The 21863-nt window shown below is 42.6% G+C and overlaps 1 protein-coding gene across 5 annotated transcripts in view; it reads right to left on the bottom strand.

Moving 5' to 3' along the window:
* Positions 1 to 21863, bottom strand: part of ASMTL (acetylserotonin O-methyltransferase like) — a 46895-nt gene that overhangs the window by 8679 nt on the left and 16353 nt on the right. For all 5 annotated transcript variants that reach the window (XM_075915796.1, XM_075915795.1, XM_075915808.1 and 2 more), the window contains 6 exons: positions 18329 to 18755; positions 13570 to 13732; positions 9554 to 9738; positions 5383 to 5515; positions 3375 to 3518; positions 2349 to 2471 (listed from right to left, as the gene is read on the bottom strand). In XM_075915796.1, coding sequence (XP_075771911.1) covers positions 2349 to 2471; positions 3375 to 3518; positions 5383 to 5515; positions 9554 to 9738; positions 13570 to 13732; positions 18329 to 18755 — 1175 coding nt within the window. The remainder of the gene's footprint in view (positions 1 to 2348; positions 2472 to 3374; positions 3519 to 5382; positions 5516 to 9553; positions 9739 to 13569; positions 13733 to 18328; positions 18756 to 21863) is intronic.

Below are 21863 nucleotides of genomic sequence, written 5' to 3'. Positions count from 1 at the left end.
AATTTTGAAATAAGCGCTATTTCAAATGAGGGCTACAGGGATGCCAGAATAGCATGCCCGTTATTTTGAAAATTTTTAAATAACGGGCACATTTCAAAGACATGGACATGGAATAGCTATTTCAGGGTACCACCGGTATCCTGAAATAGCTCCACTGTCTAGACATACCCTTAGTGAGTTTGCGGCGTGAGCCTTTGGCAAACATTTCCCTTTCATTTCTCACCCCTGAAGTGGAGAGATGTTAGAAGATAGAGAAGCCTGGAGAGTTGTCTTTAGTTTTCTGATTTCTCTGTGAAACCTTTTCCTTTATCCACTGTCTAGGCCCATTCTCTCAAACTAACAAGAGACTACTCTACAGGTATAAAACAAGAGGGTGTTGAACAGGATTGTCAAAGTATTTTACACAGCTCAGATGTAATACTATTTCACAGAAAAGGGTTCAAGATCACTACAGTGACCATTTCCTGATAGATGAGGAAGGTAGTAAAGAATAAAGAAAGCAGGCACTTCTCTCTCTGGTTTTCAGGAGTGATTCAGCAAAGTGATTCAGCAAAGATCACCATTACTACTTAAAGCATATTATCAGCTAAATGATATCATTATGTCAACAGCCAAACAGAGACATGGCTTTGTGGCAACATTTAGCCACACAGCATTCCAAACAAGTGGCCCTGGTCTACTCTTAGTGCTCTCTATGTCCATCACTTCCAAGGACTTTTTTTCATGTCACCTGTTCTCCATCCTTCATTAAAAGTTACTGGCAAATGCAGTTATTTGGTTATCACTTTTCACCTAAATCCTCCTACCAGTCCCCACTTCTCCTTGGTATTTTTATATTGTTTGTAGGGAATGGTACTGCATATATGAAGTTCATATTTCTGGAACACTTCATTATTTTTATTTCAAAAATACCCAGAATATGCTGAATACTATTCACACCAGAGGAAAAAAAAAACCCATCAGCCCATCTCTTAAAGAGGTTACCATCAAAGGCCCTGGATCCTGAAAACATTTATGCACATTTAACTCTAAACACAGGATCTCATTGTGTTCAATTTCATTAAGACTTACTGAGTTACTATAAGCATATGCAGAATTGTTTACAAGTTCAGAGCTGATGGAAAGCAACACACTAAGGGAAATGGAGGGGGATAGCTATTGCCTAATTAATTAGTCATGTAACCACATGAAATCTTAACGCCCAGGGATCCCCTTGCCATCTTGCTGCCTCTATTACAGGCATCAGTGCAGGTTGCCAGGCAGGAGCCTATCCGCGAGGGCAGCCAGTTTAAAAATCAACACTTTGCGCAGACCAGCAGCCTGCCACCCTGCACTGTTGCCTCACAGGCATGGCAGCAGCCCCTGTCCGTGAGGGGTCCAAGCTCCGCATGGACAGAGGTTGCTCTGTGGGAGTTCAGACCCTCCTGTGATCGGGGCAGCTCTGTGGGATGTGGAGCAGCCTCTGTCCATAAGAGCTTTCTCCTTCCCCCCCCTTCCCCTCCAATAGGGGCTGCTGCTGTGGACCAGCCTCTGTCCATGGCAGGCCCAGGCCACTGTGGACAGAGGCTGATTTGTGGCAGCCTGCCCTGCCCCCTACCCCTGCTGCCTCTGATTTGGGGGGGGGGGGGGGGAGGGAAGGGGAACAGGAGGCACCACAGAGCTGGTGCTGAAGGAAACAGGCTATTAAGCTGGCTTCCCCCGCCCCTCCCCCGGCACTGGCTCATGTAGGAGGCAGCAAGGGTGGGGGTAAACAGGTCTGTGGAACTGGCACACATGGGGATCCTGTTGAAAGCCAGCTCCCCATGCATCTCAGCTCCAGCCTGCCCCCTCACCCTCTGTGCTGCAGCAGAGGCAGCAGTGTAGGGGCTAGGGGGGCAGGTGGATCTGGGGCTCTTGGGGAGCCTGTTTAAAGCCAGTTCCTCATGGGCACTAGCTTCTACTCCCACCCTCTCTTGCTGTTCCTGATAGAGACAGCAGGGGGGGGTGGGGGGAGGAAAGTATGTAGTCGACAAGATTAACTGATAAGACCAGGCTTATTGATTGTGTAGTTGACTACATGTTGACATCTTTTGTCAAAACAGGCATTTTTTATATAGATATATTTAACTTGTAAATTTAAGTAAGTGAATTGATGGTTCCTTTGTATAATTATAGTCTTGATAGCTTTTCTGCTTCTGTGTATGTTGCACTGTAACAGTTTGCAAACGTTTCTATTTAAAATGGGGGGAACTGATGGATATATTCACTTTTAATTGGAGTCACTGTAAATAGCTGCACATAAAATCCTTCTACTATCAAGCAGTATACTGTAAACACTACAAAAACCTCACAAGATGAAAAATGGTTACCTGGTTTGCAAATAGCTGATATTTTGCTTAACAGTATGTGAATCTTTTCATCACTGCAGTCATGTAGAATTAGAGAGAGGATGTAAAGATCTGCTTCTGGAAGATTATCTTTGAAAAAGTCACCTGTTAGAAAAATATATATTTGGTGTGATATTATTCTACAAAACCAAGTGAAAGAAATTTAGGTAACCATTTATGATTGTTTATAGCAAGAATGTAATTTAGGGATGCATAACATGCAAGGTAAGAATTTCAGTGTCAGGTTAGATTTAAAGTATGTTTGGTTTTCCAATGTTCTTTTGCGCCAATTAGCAAGTCCATAACATATTTTAGAAAGGAGGAGAGGAATCACAGCCTGCATCCTAAAATAAACAGGGGGCCATGAAGAAATCTTTTCTCTACGTCACTTCCTACATTGGCTGGAATTCAGAACTCAGAACAGGTGAACCAAAGTAAAGTGAGTTTCAATAGTTAAAAGGACACGATAATGAACAACAACTTCATTCAGCACTGGTGTACCACTGTGCCGCATGCATAATATTTGTGTTGACAGTTAAAGAAATGGTGAGAAGGACAATTCAGGTCAAGAATACTGTAAAGTTTATGAACTGGGCAGAAGCTAGGGTCAAGAAGCAAAATGGAATTGTGCTTGAGGATGTTACCATCACCATTATGCTAACCCAGCCTATGCAGAAGGAACGTCCTTGCCAGGCTCTAACTGGTGTCATTTAAGCCATCAGAAGGAACGTCCTTGCCAGGCTCTAACTGGTGTCATTTAAGCCATGTCTCCTCAGCTACCCCTATTCTACACTCTAATCCTGTCTTTTTACTCTACCATCTTATGAGGAAATGAAGGAACATGCCAGGACCCAAGTCTTCCACTCAATATGGAAGACCCTGCCTTGTACTTAACCTTGTTTGCCCCAGATATAGCCTCTGCTCACACTTCGCTGGAGCAGACCAGTATGCTCTATACTGCACAGTGAAGCAGGACTGGCAGGATCAAAGCCTAGTAGTTGCAGTTACCTGCTGTGAACTTCACTGGAGTGGTGTGCTCTCCTGGAGGCTGAAAACAGGAGACATTTGCAATGACATCAGGAAGGTCAAACACAGTTATGCTTAGATTTGGGTATTTGTGCGCTAGTTCATGGGCCAGAGTTCCAGTGCAACCTGTAATAAGTAAAAAAATAGCGAAGTGAAACTTTTCCTTTGTACCTGCAGACTTTTACAAGATGGGGATGGCCAAGAGACTACAAGGGACTTTGGAGCTAGTGTCACCTAGTGGACATAGGTCTGGAGAAGGACTAAAGAGATATAGGTTCTGTTCCTGGCATTGTAACTAGCCTGCTGGATAAATAAGGGCAAGTTACTTTCCCTCTCGGTGTCTTAGTTTCCCAACCATTAATGACACTGACCTCCTTCGTGGTGGTGGTGGTGGTGGTGTGTGGGTGTGTGTGTGTACACACACACAAAACAGCTACACATTATACATGAATTGCCTGGCAGTAATAATAGTTTGAAAGTTTCTCCTGTTGGAAGGCAAAGGATGCAAAGAAAGGGATAGGAGCTCCAAACTCTGTGGAGGGTCACTGGTAAAAGCAGTTCTAACCGTGCAATATACTGGGCCCAATGTGCTGTCTACCTTTCCACCCCATAGGCAGCACAGTTCGCTCAGGAGCTCTCTTCTAAGCAATCTTTTCCTACATAACAGCATGTTCTCTGTCTAGAATCAAGCACAGAGTACAAAGACACTGCTAGGAACAGCATTAATTCCATGCTGATTCCTACAGACATTCCTGGAGAATGGCAGCTTTCCAGCTGGATCCCTTTGAGGCCTGGAACTTGGACACTGTACTGCTAAGTTAAAAAACAATACCAGATACTTGTGGGGGCCATCTTAGATTTGTATCCAATTAGAGATTGTCTCACCAGAATTTTTTTAAATCCTCAACTCAATTATAATTTTAATTACTCAGTTTCCCTAGTGCTTTTCCAAGTTCTTTACACAGGTGGGTAAGCATTTTACAAGTGACTGAAATAAATATTTTCAAGAGTGATAAGTGATTTTGTGTTTCCTATATAAGGCACCCAAAAGGGCCCTTGGCTTCAGAAAACACTTAATCCCAAACCTCTGTAAAACAGTCCCCTTTAAAATGTCTCAAGATTTGCACCAAAAATAGAGGCATCCAAATGTCATTAATCATTCCTGAAAACTGACATGATTAACATGTGCAGCTCACATAGGGTACATCTATACTGCGAGCTAAAGTTGAGCTAAGATATGTTACTTTAGCTACATTAAGATAATTGCATAGCTGAAGTTGAAGTAACTCTGCTTTAGGTACTGTCTACACTGTAGGAAGTCAAAGGATGAACACTCTTCCTTCGACTTCCCTTACACCTTGTGAAATGAGAATTACAGTAGTCAGAATAAGAAGCCGGTTATTTTGAAATAATTTCAAACAGGATTGCTGCATAGATGCGCATTCTGTTATTTTGAAATAAGTGTGGAGTGTAGACACGGCCTTACTGAGGCTATGGCAGAGCTGGAAGTGGAATTCCTAGTTCCAGTCCCAGCAACTGAACCATACCTACTGCTCTTGGCAGGGAAAATCCCAGTTTACCAGCCATACGCAAAGTAAATGAACAATATTAGAATCCATCAGCGGGGCAGCCATGTTAGGCTGTATCTGCAAAATGCAACCAGGAGTCCTGTGGCAGCTTAAAAGACAAAGGCATTTATTTGTGCACAAGCTTTTGTGGACAAAGACCCACTCCGACAGATGCATGTCAGAATGTATCTGATCAAGTAGGTCTTTGCCTATGAAAACTTATGCCCAAATCTGTTAATCTTTAAGGTGCCACAGGACTCCTCAATATTTGAAGCTAGTGTCCTTCCATTTAACTTCATTTTAGCTTGAGCCAATAACTGCAATAAATGTACTAGTTAGAGCAATAATTGCAATTAGATTCTTACAATGATGATGTACGTATCTTTCATTTACTTGTATACAAGTTAGTGTACTAGCCATACCTCCCAAATCACAGGCAGATTTAAACTGAGAAAGGTCAAAAGCTCTTGCCACATCTTTTGCTGTCAATTTGGAAATGCTGTACATGGCAGTCATAAAACACTGCTTTGCCTCTCCACTGTGATAACAGGAATCCTTAAAAACAGAATACAAAGATTTTATTTATGCACCTGAAAGATGCTATATAGCAGTGTTGCTGTAGCTGTGTTGGTCCCAGAATATGAGAGAGAAAAGGTAGTTGAAAGAGACAAGCCTTCAAGATACATAAAGGTCTTCAGAGCTCTTCAGGACAGTGTCTATTTGCCAATGTTGCTGCAGCGGTGCTGTCACCTCCCAACTACCACCGCTCACTGGAACCCACACAGAGCATCGATTACAACCCATGCTATACTTCAGAAACAAGCTCCCCATGGACCAGTACCCAGCAACTCAAAGAGGCACCAGATCCTTCCAGAACAACAGATACAAAACCTGCACGCATAGCTCCATTCCTACAATGATCAATACCCCCACAATACACCTACGCATGCCTATCACAACATGTGGTTTAGCTCAGTCAGTGCGCTATATGCCCAAATAGCAACTCTGTGGTGAAACCAGACCACCCCTACAATATGCTGAGAGTTCCTTTGGTAAAATCCAGAAACACCCTAACATCAATGGGTGAATACTTTTTCAGTTACTCCATATCAGACCTCAGTCCCCATCCTCAATAAGGACCTGCATAGCACCTTCAAAAACATAAGTTGTAGCTTAAATTCAGAACTTTATGAGACAATGATTTGTAGAATCTAGCGGACACCTTTCTGTTGTGTGACTGCAGAGGTGTTAACTATTTACTTCACTTTGAATGGTTTCTTTCAGTTGTTAACTACTTATGCTAAGCAACTGGTTACACTTTTATTTAGCGGTGACACTCTTGAATACCTTTTCCAGTTCTAAACAAGATCTCTATATAGCTCAAAAGTTGGTCTCTCATTAACAGAATTTGTTCAATAAAACAATTACCTCACCCATCCTGTTTCTCTAATAAATTTAATCTAGGAACCAGCCAGCCGGCCATCTATGAGTCCTTTCCACCCCTTCATCATTGTGGGAAACATACCCTCATGGGAAACATCCCTCAAACGACAAAATCCTGGTCAAACATGTCGTCTTCTCACATTCTAGGACAGTGTTTCTCAACTTTTTTTTTATAAAGTACTCCCAGTACCTACAGTTTGACAGTTTTTTAAACCATTGCAATACATTTGTTTAAACAACTTAATTGTAGTCAGGTGGGCAATGAAATTTTTGGTGTAAAAAAAAAAAATACAAAAATAATGAAGCGCTGTAAAACTTAACACAAATTCAGTTCTCCAAATTTCAGTTGTGTTGATGTATCCCCCAGACTTCTCTCGAGTACCCCTAAGGGTACTCGTACCACTGGTTGAGAAACGCTGTTCTAGGAAGATCACCAGAAGCTGATTATTTTGGACCAAGCCCCAGCGATCTTCCAAAAAATGACCCACCAATTGCCCCCTCTTTTGTAATGATGGGGATCCAGACTGAGCACTCTTACTGGCTGGAGATGAGGCAGCAAGAGAGACAATCCATCAGAAAATGCTTTCTTTAACCAGTTGCATCTGTGATGTGTGCATTTATATACATAATTATGCTGCATTCAAGATCGCTAGGTGTCTGTTTTACTATAATCTTGTTTTGAGAAAAAAGAGTGCATCTTTGCTTTTAAAGTGGGTTTTTTTCTGCTATGTTTCCCAGTTGTTTTCACTGCACACAGATGTTTATTTACATCTGTAATTCTTTGTCAGCTGGAGTTTTAGGAGGTATTATGTAATATTCATGGAGAGAAGAGAAGGAGAAAAGAGAGTAGAGAAGAGAAAAGGTTTCTCAGCAGATTGCTTTCCTGTCCTCCAGTGAGAATATTTTTATTAATTTATAATTTCAGAGAGGCTAACTGACTCTGAGGGGAAGGGGAAGGAGAAGGAGAAGAAAAAAAATGGAGTCCCAGACAGTTGAAGCAAGTGTCTCACCCCCTCAACTGATGACACACAGAGAAAACACGGAAGTAGATTACTGATCAGGCAAGAGAAAAAGGCAGCTAGAGTGTGTGGTGAGAGCCCAAAGAGTTTGGAAAACCAGGAAGGTAGTTTGCAACTGAATTCTGGAACTGAAATCTGGACTTTCTAAGAAGGAATAAATCACATCACTTCCTGAAGTAGAAGAAGTCTGGCTACAACATTCTTGATTCCCTGAAGTTTAGAAAAGAGGAATTTGGGAAAACTATTATAGGAAAATGAAACAAAAATAAATAAATGCCTAGTAGATACAGACCAGAGACACAAAAGCTTGTCTTGGCATTGCTATTGGCTCATTGAGTCACTTATCCTACGTATGCGACAGTTTGTGCAACTGTAAAACAGGAACACTTACTTAAAATGACACTGGCAGCATTAATTAGCGAATGCTTATAAAACACCAAGTTTCTTGGGTGAATTTATTATTTTTAAAAGTGTCACCTTGTCTCTAAGCACACTTACATACAAAACCATAGTAACTGACTGATATGAAAGTAAATAGACTCAGTTTTACCCTTCAATCATATGCATGTAACCTGAGCAAACACTATGCCTTTATCAGAGTCGGACCTGGACAGTGTTCTAGGTCAGATGGGAAGCACATGACAGAGGCAAGGACCTTACTGGAAACAGCTGCCACCGTTTCCCGACATTCAAATCTAGAGAGTCTAGAAATAGTACATCCATTTATCGACCCTGCTGATGTGGTGCACAGGAAAGAAGTTTACTCTAATCTCCCAGATCATGCAAGCACATCACTGGGTTGCTATGTGTCCTCAAATCAGTATTCTCCCATCAAGGGCAGCTCTTACTAGGTTGGAGCCAAGCTAGCTGAAGACTTTGAATAGGAAGATTACAATCTAGGCCTAGATGAGGAGGCCACACACTGTGCCTGTTTCCCACTTGTATACCTTTCAAGCCACAGATCAAGCAACCATTTGCCATTCACATGATCCTTGCTATAGATATGCATGCTGCTATAACCTCTAGAACAGATTGCTTTAATATCTTCTGCGTAGGGCAACAGTGAAAACTGTTTGAACTCTACAGCCAGCAAAGAATGCATGAGCCCATTTTCTTAGCATGTTAACATTACACTTGTACCCAAAGACTTTGCCTCCTACTCCCCATTCATTTCAAAGTGCAAATCAAGGTGTTTATTGATTTTAAGGTGTGTGTATATATCATTAGGTTCTTGAAACCCTGAGGTCAGGAAACTGAGGATGTCCAATGCCTCCTAAGTGGTGCTCAGTACCTTACAGAAAGGAACTCCTGGTCCCTATACTCCTAAGCTTCTTCAACACAGACACTCATATTAGCTCCCAGAACTCTGTCAGTCATGCTGGTGCATATTCTCTGCATCTCCTGCCTCCTCCCTCCACTCCCCTCCCTCAACTACAGCCCCCTTCTGTAATAAGCAAACCAAGCAAGAGAGAGGCCTGAATGGGATGTTTGCAGTGCAAAGAGAATACTGGCAAAGGGGTAAATTGTATGATCCTTGCAAAGCTACTAAATGGCATGATACACATGACACTAATTATTCATCAGATGGAAATACATGTGACAAATAGAGAGTCAAAGGATAATGAATTCTGAAAATTTTTGAATCAATGCAAGGCAGATTTAGAGACATGCTTAGATAAGAAAAGGTTTGGTATCAAAAGCAGATTCTAGTCAGGAGCAAAGTTAAACTCAGATCTTGTCTCAATGACATTCTAAAAATAAAATATTTCTATATGTCTACTGAAGAAATTTTTGAATGAGAAGCTTTCAGGAAAGAGCAAGTACTATACTGTAGATATTAATTTGGTTTTTGGGTAACTATACTGACATTCCAAGTGCCTCAGCACCTCAGGGCTCAATACTGCACACCATTAAAGCCAATGAGAGTTTAGCTACTGACTTTAATAGTAGCAGGATTAAGGGCTTAAAAAGTTGAATGTATTGGTATTTGAGACATTTAATAGTTTATTCGATTCCTAGATTACACTAATCTGTATGACGACACTCAGTTTGCAATTCTCATTGATCAATTTTTCTGGGCCCTACAATTTCTTGATAATTAAGACAAAATAAGAGCCAGAATCTGCATTACCTGAAACAAGTCCTCGGTTGTCTTTCCAAAACCCCGATGGCCCTGCATGGTCCCCTCTTTGACAGCAGTCTCCAGGTGTGTAAAGTGATGCCAAAGGCGGTCATTACAGTGGATAATGTAACCATGAAGTGAATATTCTGTGTCTGACACCAGATACATGTTTGCTGATTCTGTATTACTGTAACCTTGAGGGGGGAAGGAGGAAAAATCCTTTAATTAGTTTTTTGCAGTGTTGTAATAGCCATATAATTTGTGGCTAGTTATACAAATAAGTGCAATTTTTAGTTAAATGTTTGGGGTCACATGGCAAAGTTCCACTCACTCCAATAGATTTACAGTAGCAGAAGACCCGCCTCTTGATCTGTAGAGTCCTGCATCTGCAAAAATAAGTCATGGAAATCTGTATCCATATCTGCGGATGCAGGGCTCTATTTGATCCACATCCTATTTAATTTAAAAAAAAAAATCAATTTCCTTTCGTTTTGTTGAGTCTGTACACACTATAGAGTTGATCTGCAGAACCAGGATACCTACATCACAGCAAGTTTAACACAACAGCAACTTGCAGTTTAAGATGCCAAATACATTGAGTTTTTTTGCTTTTCGTGTTACAGATGTGACAAACTAGAAGTAGTTACTGAGAAAAGCCCACCTCTTTGCCTTTAACGTATCTTGGTAGTTGTGAAACGAAAAAATGCTCCCTTTTTAAAACCTGAATATTAAAAACTGAATATTAAAAGCCAGTAAGTAACATTAGTAGTGAGTATTTATTGTATGGCGACACTCAAAGTCCCCAATCATAACTGGAGTGTCACTGTACAAGCACAAGTTATATCTACACTACAAATCTGAGGCTAGCTCGACACTGCCACTTTACTGTGCTGCAACTTTGTCTCAGGGATGTGAAAAAAACCTCACTAAGCACAGCAACTTACACCAATGTAAAGCTCCAGTGTAAACTGGGCTGCAGAGCCAGGAGCCTTGCTTGCAGTGCAGTTAGCTACTCCCCTGGTGGAAGTGATTTACCTGGAATATTGGGAGAGCTCTCTCCCAACAATCCTCCCGTGGCCACACTGTGGCATTAAAGCACTGCCATGGCAGCTTTGTTGCAGCTGTGCTTTAAAATTTTAAGTGTAGACAAAGCCAGGTCAATTTATATTAGGTTGATTTACAGCTACTGCAGTAATTACTGCAGAGGTGCAGGTCTATACAACACTGCTGGGCTTCCTCAACAGGAATGCTTCCACCAACCTAAAACGGTGAAATGTGAGGGGATCAGAGTTCTGTCTCTCATATGTGCTTGCAGCTCCTGCCCTGAGCCCAGCAGCTCCACAGGTTCCTGGGCATGGGGGAAGCCACCTAGGGGTTCTCCCATTCTGCACTCCCCACAATGAGCAGGAGAAGCTGCTCCGGGCTTCACCCCCAAGGATTACGGTCCAGCTGCCTTGGCTTCTTGTCCTCCTGCCTTATTTGCTTCTGGGAATGGGGCAGCCTTGTTAGTTTTATGGCTGGGGAGGGTGGGGGGTGGGGCCCAGGGTGGGGCCCAGCCCATAGAAGGGAAACAATCCCTGTCAGGAAGCTTTACAATCTAAAGGTATGCCATTACACTACAGTGAGGCAACAGCAACTGTTGCAGTTAAGCGTGGTGCACAGATTTCATTGTAACTACTCATTTCCAGTAATTCATGATTTTCTGAAATGTTCCCCACTGAGAGCAAAGTTTTCCAGGACCAGTGTACTCAAAATACACTTTTCTTATTTTGAAGTTTGAGAAAAGCCATTTTTTGTGGGAGGGGTGACAATTCTTTCACACCAGGAAAAAAAAAATATCTGGCAGCATTTTCTCTTATGCACTAACAGGTCTACAAGAAAAATAGCTAGATAGCTTGTGTTTGTCATAGAAATCATCCTTTGAGAGTTCTTATGGCATTCAGTTTGGATGTGATCATATTCGGACCCGTTGTTTATCTGAAAGCTAAAAGTTACGTAGTGCAGATTGAAAAGGAAAGTCTGAAAAGGAAAGTCTGAGCTTCTTAATTGTTCTATCATCTGTTTAGATCTTAAAACATTGCCAAATATAATTTGCAACAGCTAACTCTCTGTTGTCCAGTTTCAATGCCACCCTCTGAAACTCTCCTTTTGTCACATTCATGGCTATCCTACTGCAATCAGTGATTCTTCATTAAAGGGAGAGCAAAATTTGCCCCCCATTGTTTGGCCTACACGAAGACAGCACAGGCAGAAACAGAGGCAGAAGCAGAGAAATCAGGAACTTCTGCACAGAGGCCAAGGGAGTGAGGGCGGTAAAATGACACTGCCAGGACTACCTCTCATCCCCAAATCCTCATGGACCCTCATGGACTGTGCTGCAGAAACCCCTCCTCCCTCATTCTGGGGGCAAATGGCCGTGGGAGAAAAGATGCAGAGAGAAGCCAGTCAGAAACCCCAGCTACTAAGGGCAGAAGAAGCCACAGTAGGGATCTCAGGACATCCAGAGCCATGTTTCTGAAATCACTCCGCAAAACCACTTTGAGAAACACGTTAACTGGACGCCACAGTTTGTTTATTTACTGGCGCTGTGGCCACAGAGCCTCGCAGCTTCCACTGGCTCAGTTTAGCTCTTCGCAGCCAAGCGGAACAGAGCAGATCGCTTTAACACACACACACCCACCCCCTTCCCCGCCACCCCCAGGAGGGGATCCCAGGGTGCTTCCCATCCCGCGCGCACAGGGGCAGACCGGCTGGGAGAGGATCCCGGGGTGCTTCCCATCCCGCGCGCACAGGGGCAGACCGGCTGGGAGGGGATCCCGGGGTGCTTCCCGTCCTGCACACAGTCCCGGCAAAGCACGAGCAAGTCTGGCCCTAGGGATTCCATCCCTCCCCAGCCCTGGCACCGCCCCTCCCCTCTCCTCCCCTGCGTAATGCCTGGCTGGTAGACACGTTTACGCTGCGTGAGCGTATCTACGAAGTTGCATACTGCCCGGCTGGTACAGATACTCATAATAAAACTTAATTAGAAAATACCGGACATTTATATATACAGTATTCTCTCAATTTATTTCCTGGACAGAAACCTCAAATACAAGATTGTCTGGTTCAAAACTGGACACCTGGCAACCCTATTCATCCCTTAAATTCCCCTTCCCTTCCCCGTTGAGCTGATCACCTCAGCTCAAAGAGCTACTGGCCTGGGGAGCTCTGATTTGACTTAGGAGGAGATCAAACTAAACATACCTACTTCTCCCCAAAAATGTCATGGAACTAACATGTTTGCTGCCATCACATTGTTGTGTGTTAGACTTCTTTTACTACATTGCATCTGTCTTGTTTATTTTGACTGTAAATGCTTTGAGGGTACCACTCTAGACAGTGGGAGCCTGATCTTCATTAGGTCTATCTTAATAGCAGTACCTTAATAAATGAGATTAATACCAGTTTCATTTGCCAAGTTCTAGAAATACAGTAGAGTCCCTGTCATCCGACCTAAACGGGACTGACATATGGTCGGATTACCGAATGTGTCAGATGATAGGGACTCTACTGTAGAGAGCAACGTTACAGCTGATGCCGCTCCTGCCGGGACGAAGCATCTCCAGCAAAGCAGCATCAGCTGTTCCACTGCTCTCTAGGAGCAGCTGATACTGCTCCTGCCGAGACACTTCCAGGCAGGAGCGGCAACAGCTTCTCCTAGACAGCAAGTGAACAGCTGATGCCGCTCCTGCCAGCGACGTCCCCAGCAGGAGCGGCAGCAGCTACTCCTAGAGAGCGACGGGGCAGCAAGCGGGGCCGTTCTCCTGGCCCGCACTGTATCTGACCCTGCAGGGTCGGATAAAGCAGAGTGTCGGATTACTGGGTGTTGGTTAATCCAGACTCACTGTACAGGAAACTTCTATTACTACCAGTTCACTGGTAGAAATAACTGATTTTCATATAGTGGACAATAATACATTTGAAGTTCCTTCTTCCATCTCTCCTTGTTCTGCTATACATGAATTGTTTTACAATAAAAAAGTCACCTTGATGGGTTTTCTCCAGTAAGCCAAGAGAAGCACAAGCATCAAGCAGTCTTTCTGTTCCACACACAGAGGCTTCTATCTTATTGGCAACATCCGCAGCCTTCAGTACACATTTATCTTTCAGAAGATCAAACACTTTCAGTTTAGATGCCACAAACAAAGCCTGTGTATAGGAAACATGCATTAGTGAGTTAAATTTAATTTACTACTGCTACAAAAACACAACATTGTACTTTTGTTTTTAAATATTTTTGAAAGCTTTCCAGAGGTATGAATTAAGTTCAATATAAACGTAAAACCATGCCATAAAGAACTAAAAAGTGTCTGTTGAATTTGCTCTTGGAAAAAGTGTCAGTTTAGACCTGTTACTTCTGGAACAGTTTGTTCCTGGCATCAAAGCAGAGATGTCAGCTTCTTTGCCATGGTAACAATGTTAGGTGAAGAAAAAAAAATAAAATAAAAAGCCTCACTAGTTAAAGCTTGAAAGAACCTGAAATGCTTCAGGTTTTGGTGTCTTAGAGTCTTATTAATCAGGAAACTTAAGCATAGGACTTTCTTTAGGCATATTTCATAATCTCTGCCATGTGCTTAAGTATGTTTCTGAATTAGGGTCAGAGAAAAAAAATGCAATCTTATTCAAGTTGATTTTCCTAAGAAAATAAATTTCTTGGAATGTACGTTGTTTTATAGCTGTATTTCATTCCACACTAATTTTCTAAAAACAAAACAAAACCCAAAAAACTAAAAGCACATACAGCTGTTTTAGTTGAATACACTAATTACAACCATATACTGTATAATTTTATTGGAGAGGAATTTTTCATATTATGAAACCATGTGCAGATTCATATCTAAGGTGAGGTTGCAATACTGTTTCTTCAATTAACAGTGTGTGAGGAACTATAAAAAATATTACAAAAGAAAAATATCTATATAGCAGTTAAATTCTTTTAAAAATCAGATGGAGAAGTGCGGATGAAACATGGGGATTGCAGTTTCTTTAGATCAGTGATTTTATATTTAAAATGTTTATTATTTTGGGAGTGAAGTTGGTATATACAATGGAGAGGGGCTCCAAGGTGCTACAAAAAATTAATGTTTGCCATGGTCCAAAATGTTGATTTGTTGATTTGTTACAAAAAATGACATTAAACTACTATTACATTTGACCAGGAGGGGAAGGTCTCATGAGCACTGAAGGTATTTAAACAGTTTATCTGCAATAGTGGAATGTGATAAGTGACCAGCTGAAGGCCTCTGAGTTCTAAATTTTCAGTGCTGATTTACATCATTGGAATATCATGGCTCTGTAAATGAGGGGGTGGGGGTGGGGTAGAAAGGAAAGGGGAGTGGAGGATGTGATATACCTTGACTTTAGCAAAGCTTTTGATACAGACTCCCATAGTATTATTGCAGACAAGTTAAAGTAGTAAGGCTGGGTTGAACCGTCTATAAGATGACTAGAAAGCTGGCTAGATCACCAGGCTTAATGAATAGTGATCAATGGCTCAAAAACTAGTACGCAGGCAATATGAAGTGAAGTACCTCGAGGATTGGTTCTGGGACCAATTTTGTTCAACATCTTAATAATGGGTTAGTTTGTACTCTGCAGTAAGTTCACAGATGACATTAAGCTAGGAGAGGTAGATATGCTGGAAGGTAGGGATAGGGTCCACAGTGACCTAGGCAAATTGAAGGAGGATTGGGGCCAAAAGAAATCTGATGAGGTTCAACAAGGACAAATGCAGAGACTTTAAACTTAGGATGAAAGAATGCCATGTATTGCTACAGTTTGGGGACTGACTAGCTAAGAGCAGTTGTATAGAAAAAATACTTGGGGATTATAATGGACAAGAAGCAGGATATGAGTCAACAGTGTGCCCTTGTTGCAAAGAAGGCGAACAGCATATTGAACTGCTTTAATAGGAGCACTACCAGCAGACCAAGGGAAGTAATTATTCCCTTCTATTTGGCACTGGTGAGGCCACATTTGGAATATGACATCTAGTTTCGGGCCCCCCCCCATTGCAGAAAAGGTGTGAACAAATTACAGAGTCAAGTCACGTGCAATGAAAATGATTGGAGGCTGGAGCACATGACTTACGAACAGAGGCTTATTTAGTCTTCAGAAGAGCGAGGGGGGGATTTGATGGCAGCCTTCAACAACCTGAACGGAGGCAGGGGGCGCAGCATTCCAAAGGGGATGGAGCCAGGCTATTCTCAGTGGTGGCAGATGACAGAACAAGAGGCAATGGTCTCAAATTGCAATGGAAGAGACCTAGATTAGATATTAGGAAAAACTATTTCACTAGAAGGGTTGTGAAGCCCTGGAATGGGTTACCCAGGGAGATGGCAGAATCTCCATCTTTCTGAATTTTTTTTAAAGGCAAAGCTTGACAAAGCCCTGGCTAGTTTTGCTTTGAGCAGGAAGTTGGACTAGATGACCTCCTGAGGTCTTTTCCAATCCTAATCTATGATATCATGAGTAAAAAAAGCCAATATTTATATTATGGTAGCACCCAAATCAAGACGTGTTGTGTGCTCTACAGCTACAGCAGAATCAAGCCAAACAAAATTTAACCTCCAATTTCCATTGAGCTCACTGAGTGCAGAACCAAGCAAAAAGTTTGGACACACAATTTTAATAAAAAGATTATTAGTTTTTTTTCTTGTTTGTAATTTACTGCAGCCTGCACTGGGAAGACTCTGAACCCACATGAAGGTCAAAAGGAAGTCATAAATTTAATTACAGCTTAGCTGTTAGTTTTCACTGCACTTTCAGTTTTTAACATGCTTTGGATAATAACTAGCTTCACAACTTTATTTTCTCCATTTTACAGACAAGGCAGTGTCAGGAGACATAGTATGAAATTTGACCAAGGTTACAAGGTCAGTGTCAAAGTTGAGATCATATGGTTCTCGGTTTCTAATTAGAACAAGATGAAGAAATAAATGCCAGTTATTCTAATGTCACCTTTTCTTTAGCTGCACTATTCTGACTCTTAGTGGGAAACCTGGCAATGATTCAAAACTATCCATTTATCAGTTGCTAGTCACAGCTGACTGCTGGAGCACATGAGTATTAGCTTTTATGTACATGTCTTCATGAAGGCCAAACACAAGTTACTGCATTGTGATCATCAGCTACAGCCCTCATTCAGACAAGAGATTTAGACAAATATTTCAGTGAAAAGTAAAGATAAAACAATATCTGAGCAACCAAGAAAAGGTAGGTCCTAAAGGAAATGACCATAAATGTAACAATAAAAGATTGAGGTACAGCACAATAGATGTTACTTAATAGGGATGATAGATGGTGTAACAGAACAGTCATGTAATCACCTGAAATTTTAGCGGTTACATGACTATTTGATCACCTCCAGGGGCGGAGCCAGTAGCCAGTGTCCACCCGGCCCCCACTCCCGGGGAGCCCTCTGCCACCCCACATTGCTGCCTGTCACAAGGTGACAGGAGGGAGCCAGTTTAAAGCTTCCCACGCAGAATGGCTCCCGCCTGCTGCCTCTGATACAGAGGCTTCAGCATGTGGCAGCAGCAGCAGCCCCTATCCGGAAGGGGTATGAGCTCCTCCAGACAGAGCAGCTTCTGTCCAAGGTAAGTCAAAGCCTGCCACAGACAGAGGCCGCTCCATGGCAGCCTCCCCACCCCTGTGCTGTTGCCTCTAATGGAGGCAGCAGTGTGGGGAAGGGGCAGGCAGGAACTGGTGCTTAGGGTGATCTGGCTCCTCTTACGCACTGTCTCCTGCCTTTCCCCACCCCTGCTTCCTCTGTGGGAGGCAACAAGAGGTGAAGCAGGCAGCTCTGGAGCCAGCATGCACAGAGGGCCAACTTAAAAGTTGGCTTTCCCATCCATACCAGCTCCCAGCTGCCTCCCCTGTCCCTCTGTGCTGCTGCCTCTCTATCAGAGGCAGCAGCAAAGGAGGAGGATGTAGTTGACAGGATTAATTGATAAACCCAGGCTTTTTTATTTTAAAATACATTTTAAATGAGAAGTGTTTTCTCTACAGAAGTTAGCTTCTGTGAACACTGTTACGTAGAAAGTTGAATTGTCCTCTGAAGTGTTACTATGCCAAATATGGAGATTAAATTCAAATATTACAATGAAAAAGGAAGATTTTAATCTTACTTCAAGTGCAAATCTCAACAAAGCCTTAACTTCAGAGAGGAATCACTACAGACCGTTCCATGTTACATATTTCTCACCATTTACCTGCTGTTTCAGATATTTTGGATTACTATTAAATAAATGTTACTTTGTGAATAGCCTTATGTCTTTTCCCAAAAAAGTTTTACAAATACATGTAATATTTTAACAGTCACATAATCCACTCTTTCCTCTTGTATACATCCTGCTGTCCCATCCTGATCCCTAGCCCTCCTCTCCCTCACCTTTGGTTCCCTCCATTTTCTGAAATCAATAAAAGATACAGATGTTCAGCACCTGTTAGGATCAAAATGCCCCCAAATAATTCTGCTGTTTTGGAGTCTCTCAATGGAATGTGTGCTACTTATTACGGTCTGGATCACTGGTGCAGCTGCAGGAAGATGCCACTACCTTGCGTAATCAGAGCGAATATTAAATATGGGTAAACTAAATGTATTAAATAATTTTTGTACATGCAGCAGTTCCCCATATGCAGTCGTGCTGCCTTTATTGTTAGAACTGCCAAAATATAGACAGGTGTTTAAAAATACAAATTTGAAGAATTAGATATTAGATCAAAGAGGGTTTTTCTTGTTACCTTTGAAGCTTTGAAGCCATCCATAAGTTCTATAATTTTTGACGGGAATGTAGCTGGATATTCCATCATGCCACCAAGATTTTCCACAGCTGCTGGGTAAACAGGTTTGATGTTACAACTGTTTACTGAAGTATAAATAGCTTCTGGAAGAGATATCCCCTTGTTCTCTAATGTGTTAGCACTTTTATGATGTCTGGGATATGACGAGTCACTCTCTCCATCGCTGAGGTTCTCAAAAGTCTCAACAGAGGGGATAGAGTCATGCTTTACATGATGTATGGTATGTTTGGGGGGTGGATAATACAACTCTGCTAGCTTTTTGCAGAAATGATTCAGAGGAAATCCCACCACGTTCAGGAAGTCTCCATGAACATATTCAACTAACATTCCACCAAGGGCCTGGATTCCATAACCACCAGCTTTGTCCCTAAGAGAGGGGAAAACAGACATTTAAGAGATGATCAAATAAAGGAGTAACTATCTAGGAGTGATTGTTTATCCCAGCATATGAATAGGTTTCATAAAAACAGAAATGGCAGAACTCCGCAGTGATTGAACTGTTTTAAAGCTAAAGCTAAACACCTACTTGAGGTTCAACACTTCAGCTTTTGAATCACAACAGAAATGCTCTGCTCCTTCCGCTTGTAACAGTAGATAGTCAAGTCCAAGTGAGAAATTTGATGCAAAGCTTCCTCTTATAACTTAAAAGCAAGGTAAAGTTTTGTTTTTTCCTGTTATCACATCACTCTGCATCCCACAGAAACAAGTCTCTCCCACACCCGGCCTGGCTCTTCCCAGAGCACACATGGTGGGCTGGGGCTGCCTACAGCCCCAGCCCTCCCCTTCCAAGTGGTCAAAACTGGGCCTGGTGTGACCCACATGGCGAGCTGGGCTAGGCTCACGGCACAGCCTGTCCCCACTTGCGGGGGCTGGAACAAGGCCGGGTGAGTGCTGCGGCCCAGACTATCCCCAGCCATGGTGGCTGTGTGTGGGGGAGAGAGAGAGAGAGAGAAAGCCCTGAGATAGTGTGGCAGAAGGAAGAATGGGCCCAGGATGGTGTAGAGGGGAGAGAAAGGACCCTGGTTGGCAGAGGTTGGGGGGAGGGAGAAGGGGCTCTGGCTGGTGGGGAAGCATGGGGAGGAGAGACAAAGGGGACCTGGGCTGGCATGGCAGGAAGAGAAGGGTCCTGGGCAGGTGCAGCCACAACCTGTCCCTCCCTAGTGGCCAGGAGAGCCGGGGTTCCCTACCCCGTGCGAGAGGGAGGTTGGCGAGCATAGCTAGCAGGGGCACAGCCCCCTAGTTTTTTATAATGAAAAAGACTGGGTCTGGTAGGAAAAACAGTTATACTACAGAATGACCACAGGGGGGACAGCAAGGGGCCAGAGATGGGGACCTGGAGAGCTATTGTTCTATAGGGCCAGCATCAGGCATAGGTGAAGGAAGGGATGGCTATCTACTATATACTTCAGAGACTTTGTCTGTGTTTGTGTGTGTCTGTCCCCTAATTGGTGGCCATGGACAGGTACTTCTCACCTAGGCAAAGGTGCTGTGATGAAAGGGTTGGGGTTGTCCTCTCTCCCCTGAGGAAACCTGCATACTGAACCCCTCATGCCTAGCCTCACCCCAGAGAAATAATTTAAAGGAAGAAAAATAAAAACTTACTTTAATTAATTGACCTGGGCAATGTCAGATGAATAGTCGAGTCCTAAATCAAGTGATTTTGGAGATCTAGATTCAATGTTCACCGGGTACTATTGCAAATTATTTTTGGATTATAGCCTCAGACACATTCAAATTCTACTGGGCCAAATGGAATTGTCACCCCCATAGATCAAAGAAAGTTACCCAATTTCCACTGAAATCTTTGGCTGTATGTACCTAATGGAAAAGTTTAGCCAATTGGAATTACATTTTATACTCAAACATCACAATTTAGGATTCCAAAATCCACAGAAGACTCAAGGTTTAAAACTGTCACGTTGGATTTTGCTAATCAAACACTGAGTACTATTCTATCACTTGGGGTCTACACCGCACTTTTGAGCAACGCTCCCAGACCAGGTCCTCAGATAAGTTTGTGCTAGTGCTCTAAAAATGGCAGTGTAAACAGTGCTTTGAAGTTAAAGCTTACGCTACGGAGCCAAGTTCCAAAGCCTCAGCTCTAGCTGAAGCCACAATTTCAGTCTGCTGTCTATATCGCTTTTTAGACTGTCTACACTGCTAAGTTTAAAGTTTAGCCTCAGCAGCACTTTAACGTGGCAATGTGATCATGACACCAGAGCTGGGAGAGAGCTCTCCCATTGCTGTAGGTAAACCACCTCCATGAGGGGGGTAGCAGAGTGTGACTCCCAACCTTGGGAGCCTGTTTACACTTGTGTCTTACAGCACTGTAATTTGCTGCACTCAGGGGAGTGTTTTCTCACACTCCTGAACGTGAAAGTTACAGGGCAGTAAAGCGGCAATGTAGACCCAGCCCTTAGAGGTAGTGTGAGTCCCCATTAGCCAAATCTGTTGATCCACACTAGGAAGCTCGTTTCAAAGTGACATGTAAACATGTCCACAGGATCTCTGGCATAGTAAGTTAGTACTCAACAAGAGTAAGCTTGGTACAATCTGGTCCTTTATTCTAAACAGAATAGACACCTCCTCATAGCCTGCAACTTCAGATTTCTGAATTGTCCCCATTCCCACAATCACTAGATTTCTCCCTATTCCAATAGGACCAGGGGAGAAATGTGATATGCCACTCTGGGTCATTACGCTGGAACGTACACTGAGATAAGATGCATGAACTACACTGGCCTAACCACAGCAAGCATATTATTTTTCTAGAAAAGATCTGATAGAGTCAGCATGGGAATTCAGGAGAAAACCCCTTTCTAGCATTTTACTTTAGTCCTCTACTACTGCAAGAGGTGCTGTATGATTTTCAACTGCCAGGGTTCACCTTTAGCATAAATTCATTGATCAGCAACACGTGCAACAATGCTTTTAGACTGTTGCTTCACCATTTGCCTGTATGGAACTGCCCACAATGCCCCATGTTATACTTAGTCACTGTTTCTATTTGGAGAATGAAAGGTTAGGTGACCTAGAATCAGTTAAAATTCCTTCCCACTGGTTTCCCAATAATTCTTCCAGTGCTAAAATTCAAGGAACTGGTAAATATTTGCACTTTACACACATTTTCACTGGCTTTTTCTAACTCTAGCAGTGAACTACCTTGTTGACATTTCAGACTAGATGCATACACTGATATGTGGCTATCACAGACCTTTTTTAAAACAGTCCTTTAACATTGTCAATGATGCAAGAACAGCAGACTACATCAATTCACCTACATTGGATCTTGCCATGAATATGAATGCCCTTGAGGATCTTGACTTTAACCACTGTTAAACATAGTTGAATTTAAAAAAACAACTAATGTCAATGTTGGACCAAAACATTCTTCATTAGTTGTCCGTAGTAGGTTGCCTCAGAAGTCAAGGGGAGCCATATGCACATGTGAGGTTGAAAAGTATTTCTGGTTCCA

This window comes from Pelodiscus sinensis, chromosome 1 (genome assembly GCF_049634645.1).
Source record: "Pelodiscus sinensis isolate JC-2024 chromosome 1, ASM4963464v1, whole genome shotgun sequence".
In the NCBI taxonomy this organism is placed as follows: Eukaryota; Metazoa; Chordata; order Testudines; family Trionychidae; genus Pelodiscus; species Pelodiscus sinensis.
This window is presented reverse-complemented; position numbering and strand designations above follow the sequence as displayed.